Here is an 8,221-nt window from a genome sequence, read left to right on the forward strand (position 1 = left end):
GATGGGATGGTCAGATGGCATCACCGACTCAATGGACATGAGTTTCAGTCAACTCCAGGAGTTGGTGATGGACAGGGAGTCCTGGCGTGTGGCAGTCCATGGGGTTGCAAAGAGTCAGACACAACTGAGTGACTGAACTAACTGAACTGGTTTTGTCAAAGCTTTCCTTCTAAGGAGCAAGTATCTTTTAATTTTGTGGCTGCACTCCCTCTCTGCAGTGATTTTGGACCCAAGAAAATAAAATCTGTAACTGTTTCCACTTTTTCCCCATCCATTTGCCATGAAGTGATGGGACTGGATGCCATGACCTTTGTTTTTTGAATGTTGAGTTTCAAGCCAGATTTTTCACTCTCTTCTTTCACCCTCAAGAGGCTCTTTCGTTCCTCTTCACTTTCTGCCATTAGGGTGGTCATCTGCATATCTGAGGATGTTGATATTTCTTCCAGCAGTCTTGATTCCAGCTTGTGCTTCATCCAGCCAAGCATTTCACATGATGTACTCTACTCATTTATAAGTTAAATAAGTAGGGTGCAATATACAGCCTTGATGTACTCCTTTCTCACTTTTGAACCAAATACCATGTTATATTGAGTCATGTATTTTCTTCAATTAAATTAATAGTTATTTTTACATATTCTGTAAAATCTGGAGGATTCTCTGCCAGCTGAGCCACCAGGGAAACCCAAGAATACTGGAGTGGGTAGCCTATCTCTTCTTCAGTGGATCTTCCCGACCCAGGATTGAACTGGTGTCTCCTGCATTGGAGGTAAAGAATCCGCCTGCAATGTGGGACACCTGGGTTTGATCCTGGGTTTGGACGATCCCCTGGAGAAGAGAACGGCTACCCATGCCAGTATTCTCACCTGAAGAATTCCACGGACCATACACTCCATGGGGTTGCAAAAAGTTGGACATGACTGAGCAACTTTCACTTCACTTCACTTCATAGCAGAGGAATTAAGATTCAAAATATTAAGTGGACTTATGTCTAGGAGAGAGCTGATAAATGCTTGCTCAATTAATAAATTGATAGAGCCAGGTTTAAAACTAGATTTTATAAGCTTAAGTTCAGTTTTCTTCTTGCTTTATCGTTTATCTTCCTGGAAGGGGCTTGAGCAAACCTAGAACAATGGTATATTGTGCTGTTTATTCAACAATTAATGTTTGCTTTTGAAAGAAGAGAATTATGGTGCTTTTACCAGCCTTTATTTAATAAAGGAAGTGTGTGGTCTTCCCTGGTGGCTCAGACAGTAAAAATCTGCCTGCAATGCAAAAGACCTGGGTTTGATCCCTGGGTCGGAAAGATCCCATTGAGAAGGGAATGGCAAACCACTTCAGTATTCTTGCCTGCAGAATTCCAGGCAAAGAGGAGCCTGGCGGGCTACAGTCCATGAGGTTGCATAGAGCTGGACACGATTGAGTGCTACCATTTTTACTTTTCAAAGGACACGTCTACCTTTTGCTTAGCCTATAATTCATACCTTCCTATCCTTAAAATTCTGAGATATAAGTGGCACATAGCATTGAATTAACTTTAGGTATACTGATTCAATCTCCCTGGTAGTAATGAATTTATTCAGATTTTCTCTTTCTTCATGATTCAGTCTTGATAGGTAGTATATTTCTAGAAATTTCCATGTCTTCAAAGTTGTACAATTTGTTGACCTAAGATAGTTCATAATAGCCTCTTATGAGTCTTTGTATTTCTAAGTGCAGTTGTGTTTCCTCCTTCATTTCTGATATTGAGTATTCTTCTTTTTCTTAGTCAAATGTTGCCAATTTTGTGTATTTTTTCAAAAAACTAGCTCTTACATTTCAATGACCTTTTGCCTTTTAAGGCTGTTTCTTTTTCAAAAAATTTTAATTGGAGAATAATTGCTTTACAATGCTGTGTTAGTTTCTGGCATACAACATGAATCAGCCTTAAGTATGCATATATCCCCTCCCTCTCGCTCCCTACCCCAGCTTACTCTTATTTCATCTCTACTCTAATCTTTATTTCCTTCCTTATATGAACTTGAGATTCATTTCTGTTTTGTATCTTTAAGGAATAAAGTTAGGTCATTTGAGATCCTGTTTCTTTACACAGGCACTTATCATTATGAGCTTCCCTCTTAGAACTGCTTCTGGTGTCCCGTAAGTTTTTGTATGTTTTATTTCCATTTTCACTTGTCTTAGTTTTTGATTGCTCTTTTGTTTTCCATACCAATGTAGTCAGAAGAAAAAAATGCTTGATATGATTTCAGTCTTCTTTGTTGATTTGTTTTGTGCCCTAACATCATATATCCTAGAAAATGTTTCATATTAGCTTGAGAATAATGTGTATCCTGTTGCTTTTGGATGGAACATTCTGTATATGTTAAGTCCATCTGGTCTGACATGTAGTTTCAGTCCAATGTTTCCTTTCTGGTTTTGTCTGGATGTTCTGTTTATGAAAGTAGATTATTAAAGTCCCCTAATATTATTATGATGTCTACTTCTCCCTTTAGGGCTGTTAATATCTGCTTTATGTTTAGGTGCTCCTATGTTGAGTATCGGAGAAGGCAATGGCACCCCATTCCAGTACTCTTGCCTAGAAATTCCCATGGATGGAGGAGCCTGGTGGGCTGCAGTCCATGGGGTTGCAGAGAGTTGGACGCGACTGAGTGACTTCCTATTCACTTTTCACTTTCATGCATTGGAGAAGGAAATGGCAACCCACTCCAGTGTTCTTGCCTGGAGAATCCCAGGGACGGGGGAGCCTGGTGGGCTGTCGCACAGAGTTGGACACAACTGAAGCGACTTAGCAGCAGCAGCAGGATGTTGAGTATAATTCACAAATGTTATATCCTCTCATTGGATTGACTTATCATTTTATAATTATCTTTTGTCTCTTATTAGTCTTTGTCTAAGTCAGTTTTGCTTGATAAAAGTTCAGTTACCTCAGGTTTTTGTTTTCCATTTGTGCAGAGTACCATTTTCCATCCCTTCATTTTCAGTGTGTGTCCTTACGATCTGTGAGTCTGTTGCAGACAGCATATAGATGGGTCTTGTTTTTAAATCTATCCAGTCATGCTGTGTATTTTGGAGAATTTAGTCCATATACACTTTAGGTGATTATTGATAGGTATGTACTTACTGCCATTTTGTTGATTGTTCCCTGGCTGTTTTGTAATTCCTCATTCTCTTGATCTCTTCATCTGTGGTTTAATGATCTTCTGTAGTAGTATGTCTAGATTCCTTTATCTTTTGTTTATTATTATGTTTTGTTTTTATTATAGGTTTTTGCTTGTTTCCATGAGGTTTAAATTTATGTCTCTTTTTAAGATAAAATAACAAGTTTGAATGTACTCTTAACTCCTGTCTTTTTAATATCTAGAAAATTTTAAGCAATGTTCCCCTTTCCTTTTTTGGTGTTAATCATTTGTTTTACTTTTATCCTTTTTATTAGTTCCTTCCCTGCTCCCCCACCCTGCCCCCCACCCAGAGGTCTTTTAGTGTTGCTTTTTTCATAGTATAGAACTGTTGTTTCATGGATTTCTCCTTTTATCTTTTTTCTTACAATTTTGTGACTTTTAGTATATTCAGTTATGCAACCATCACAACTTGATAAAACATTTTTATTACCCCCAAAGAAACCCCTATACATTAGCAGTTATTTCCCAGTTCTGTTGCCCCACTCAATCCCCATCCTAGGCACGGGCAATTGCTAACCCCTTTTCTACCTCTATGGTTTGCCTACTGTGGCCATTTCACATAAATGGAATCATAATATGTGGCCTTTTACAACAGGCTTCTTTCTCTTAGCAGGTGTTCAAAGTTCATCCATGTTGTAGCACGTTTCATTATTCTTAATTTTCAAATGATTTTTCATTATATGTATATACACTTATTTATCCACCCATCAGTAAACATTTAGGCTGTTTCCACTTATGGCTAGTATGAATAACACCACTATAAACATGGAAAGAAAAGTTTCTGTGGTATATATGTTGTTTCTCTTGGGTGTATACCTAGGAGTGGAAACACTGGGTCATACACTAGCCCTTGATTTAACTTTCTGAAGAACTGCACTACTGTTCTTCTAAAGTGATTTCACCATTTTATATCCCCAACAACTACTGCAGAATCCCATTTTCCTCACGTCTTGGCCAACAGCTGTTATTGTCTAGCTTTCTAATTTAAACATCCTTGGGTAGGTAAGATGGTAGGTATCTCATGACTTTTATTTGAATTTCCCCAATGACTGATTTTGTTAAGCATGTTTTCATGTGTTTACTAGACATTTTTTTTTATCATCTTTGGTAGTATCTCTTCCAATCATATGGCCATTAAAATTTTGTTGTTAAGATTTCTTTATATATTCTGGATACAAATTCCTTATGAGGTAATGAGTCTCCAATATTTTCTCTCATTCTGTGGGTTGTCATCTCATCTTTTTGATGGTGTCCTTTGAAACACAATGCTTTTAATTTTGATGAAGTTCAATTTATCTTTGCTGCTACTGTTGTTTTTGGTATTCTAAGAAACACTGCCTAACCTATTGTGACGAGGAAAGTTTCTTCTTTTATAGTTTTAGCTTACAAGTAGATCTCTGATCTTTTAAATATTTACATAGAACGTGAAGTAGAAGTCTGAATTCATTCCTTTGCACGTGAATGATTGTTTTTGCATTGTTATTTACTTTCAGTTTGAGATGAAAGCTTACCTTTTTATTTTCCCAACTTTCTATAAAGTTACATATTTGCATTTAAGCACTGCTTTATTTCTATCCCACAATTTTGCTGTCTGCTATTTTCATTATCATTCAGCAAAAAATATGTTCTAATTCCCACTGCAATTCCACTTTGACCCTTGGGTTATTCAGAAATGTGCTGCTTAATCTCCAGACTTTTGGGGATTTTTCTAGGTTTGTTTTATGGTGCAGCCTATGGTCTAGGGTTAAGTATCCCACATGGACGTGAAAAGAAAATGTTATCTGCAGTTGTCTAATGTCATGTTAGATAGTTGTCAGATCAAGCTAAGGTCCCAGTCACGGGAGTTAAGGCACCTACACTCTCCTAGCTGGGCCTCCTGGCTAAGAGGCAGACAAGCCATTCCCGTTGTATTTTGTTCAAACCCCTGAGCCATAGGCTTTATAAAATGATTATGTCATGAAGTTTTAGAATGGTTTGTTATGAAACAATTGTTAAGAATAACAGATTATAATGTAGACTCAGTGTTTATGAATAGAATCTATGGTTTTTCATAATCCTTATGGAATTTAGGAGCAGAGTTAGAGAACTAATTCTAGCATAATATTTTATATCCATTTGGAAATAAGCAAGATTAACCCCAAATACTGACATTTTACAGCTGTAATTGTAGTAGCTCGTAACACACTCCTAATACAGTGGAGTTGTTATATATAAAATTGGGGGCTTTCCTATGCTAAAATCTACTTATCACTGTCAATGTGTACAAAAATATAAATACAACCCCCAAGAGATTTATAGAGGAAATACATATTATTGAAGTAAAAGTTCAGTTCTGAAATTCATTATGAGGCTATCTTGTCTGCCTTAAGTGAAGTATTTTCTGGGTATTCACATTTCAAATTATTGGGCAACAAAACTACTGAAATACAGTAATTGCTTTCGAAAATACACAGGAAGGGGCTCTGTCCACTTACGAAGACAGCTGTCCCCCAGGTTTTGGTGCTTCTGACCATTTGAGTTGCTAAGTGCAAGGACCTGTTGAGGTGCTGTGTGAGTCCAAAAGGCATTTGTTCTGTGCTGGTAGGGCTACTGGGCAGACTCATTTAAGAGTATGTTATTTTGAGCTATGAATATAAACAAATCAAGGGTAAAGTTAAAGAAAAAAAGTGTTTATTTAGGCCATCGACTAGGATCATAATAAATAATGCAATATACTAACGTAATAACAGATGTTCTCATGCATTTATCACATTTATAAATATACAAGAAAGCTGGCTTACAGGGCTGTTGGGACAAATTTGGAAATGTGTAGTTGGCAATACAGTGAAAGTTAACAGTGTTAAGACTATCAAACAGATTCTCTTTCCTATCATTTTTTAAAATACATCCTCTATATATCTGTGAATAAATGGTAATGTTCCCTTATAGTTTCTACTTTTTATACACATGCCAGAGCTAAGCCAATTGTCAAAGATTGAGGTTGATAATTTGTTATTTATCAATATTTCTAATGGAAACCAGATTTTAGAAATAATAAAGGTAAAAATTCTTCTGCATGTCAATGTGGAGGCTGATGTATTGCATGCCAGAATCACTTAAACAATAAACGGTGCCTGAATGAAATAAAATCCCAAAGTAGAAGTCTATAAATAGTAACCTTGATACTTAATATAAAAATGCTATTGTAATATGATGTCTGTAATTTGGCAAATGACCAAATTATCTGACTGCAACAGTGATGAACTTTGATTAAAGCTTAGTTTTGCTAGTAAATTTCACATAAAGAATTTAAATAGGGTAACCTTTAACATAAAGCTTTAAAACAAATAATTTAAACATATCTTAAACACTGAAAATGTGTCTTTAATTGTTATTTACAGTTTATCAGTGATACCAGTGTATAGCTTCATTGGGCCACTTGCCAGTCTTGCGTCCTTTTTTCAACATCTGCTATTACAATCTTTTTTATAAATACTTAGGCAAATCAGTTTAGTGAAGGAGAGCGATCTGTGGTCCAGAGTAATTCAATGTATGGCCATTTGGTTTGGAGACAGCGTTTAATGGGCGTGTCATCTGTCTGTAGCAGGGGGTCTTCAAACCCCATAACAACTGCGGTTCCTTCCACATACATTACCTATTGAACAGAAGCAAGCCACTGAGGTCAATCAATCTTAGCAAAGTCTTATGATTCGGGATTTTAAAAAATCACAAAGAACGTACTGCTTCTGATACAAGAAAATTCATTCTTCAAATGTTGCCTCGTTATTCAAATGCTGCCTTATTTCAGATAAAAAGTTGTAATAAAAATACAGCTATATATTCTGAGAAGGACTTATAACGAAAGCAGAAAATAAAGTGCTGAATTTCCAGAGCTGGAAGCAAATTGGATATTTGTCAATGAAATTTTCTGTTATTGTATTAAATACTTCTGAAGTGCTCTTCATTTTGGTTTGGCACCAAGAATCATGGAGAAAAAAAGACTTCAGTCAGAAACAGAAATAGTAGGAAAAGGTTGATGGATAAAAAACTAGGTAATTGATATGCAGTGGCAGGTGGACGTCAAAAAAGGTTTCATTCTAATTTAAAAAACTTTTAGATATTATCTATGAAGTAACATACTGACAATGAGTTAGCATTTATAAGCACTCACTGTATATATGAAAGCACTGTCATTAATTTCTCGATATCAGGATATTCTAATTGCATAATTTGAAAGACAAGAGAATAAGCCTGCTGTGTTGAAAAAGTATGTATAATGATTTTCACACTCAGTGGCTGATACATATGATTGTAATTATAGCTTTTATCTTGGAAGAACATAAACTTAAGCCTTAAGTTGGAGTCTCCTTAAAAAACATTAACTACAGGAGTGGAGTATTTTCTATTACTAGGTCAGGTACTTTGGTTTCTTAATTAGGTTCTAGGTTTGATGGAGTAAGTTTACTATTAAAACCCTAAGTAATCATGCTTTTTAGCTCTCTAAAGCAAAACTTCTTTTTCTGAAAAATTGTCCACCAAGCATATAGCAGGTTATCATAATGAACAAGACAGACAAGACCTCCCTTCCATGAGAAACCTTCCTTGCTCACAGCATTAGAGCAGAAGTGCTCAGGGCTGAGTACCATGATCTCCTCTGTGGGCTCACTGTGGCCTCACCAGCCTGGGCTGCCCTGGTGGGCCAGGCTCCCTTCCACTTGGCCAGCCTTCTCCTGCTACCTGTTTCCTCAGGTATTTTTAATAGTATCTTCTAAGCGGTCTACCACATTTCTAGCTTATAAGTAACTTTATGTTATACCTTTGCAGCTTAATAGTATAATACATGCTTTGCATTCTAATTCTTATGTACTGCTGTCAGGTTAATAGTTCATCTTTGATTTCTGATCTTTTTGTTAGTCATGTCAGACACTTGTCATGAGCATGACTTAAAAACTTACTATACACATACAGCGTGGGCAAGCAGACCAAGGACAAGACTGAGTTTCAGGAACTCAGTTCTAGTCCCTGCTCTGACAGTGACTGGCTGTGTGACCCTGGGTGAGTCACTT

At 36.6% G+C, this 8,221-nt stretch overlaps 1 protein-coding gene across 1 annotated transcript in view; it reads right to left on the reverse strand.

Annotated features, from left to right (window-relative positions):
- Positions 1-5,824: 5,824 nt before the first annotated feature.
- Positions 5,825-8,221, reverse strand: part of FAM188A (family with sequence similarity 188, member A) — an 80,125-nt gene continuing 77,728 nt past the window's right edge. Inside the window, exon 15 of the mRNA XM_010859969.1 lies at positions 5,825-6,810. Coding sequence (XP_010858271.1) covers positions 6,661-6,810 — 150 coding nt within the window. The 3' untranslated portion in view covers positions 5,825-6,660. The remainder of the gene's footprint in view (positions 6,811-8,221) is intronic.

The sequence above is a fragment of the Bison bison genome, unplaced genomic scaffold (assembly GCF_000754665.1).
Source record: "Bison bison bison isolate TAMUID 2011002044 unplaced genomic scaffold, Bison_UMD1.0 scf7180017864461, whole genome shotgun sequence".
NCBI lineage: Eukaryota > Metazoa > Chordata > Mammalia > Artiodactyla > Bovidae > Bison > Bison bison.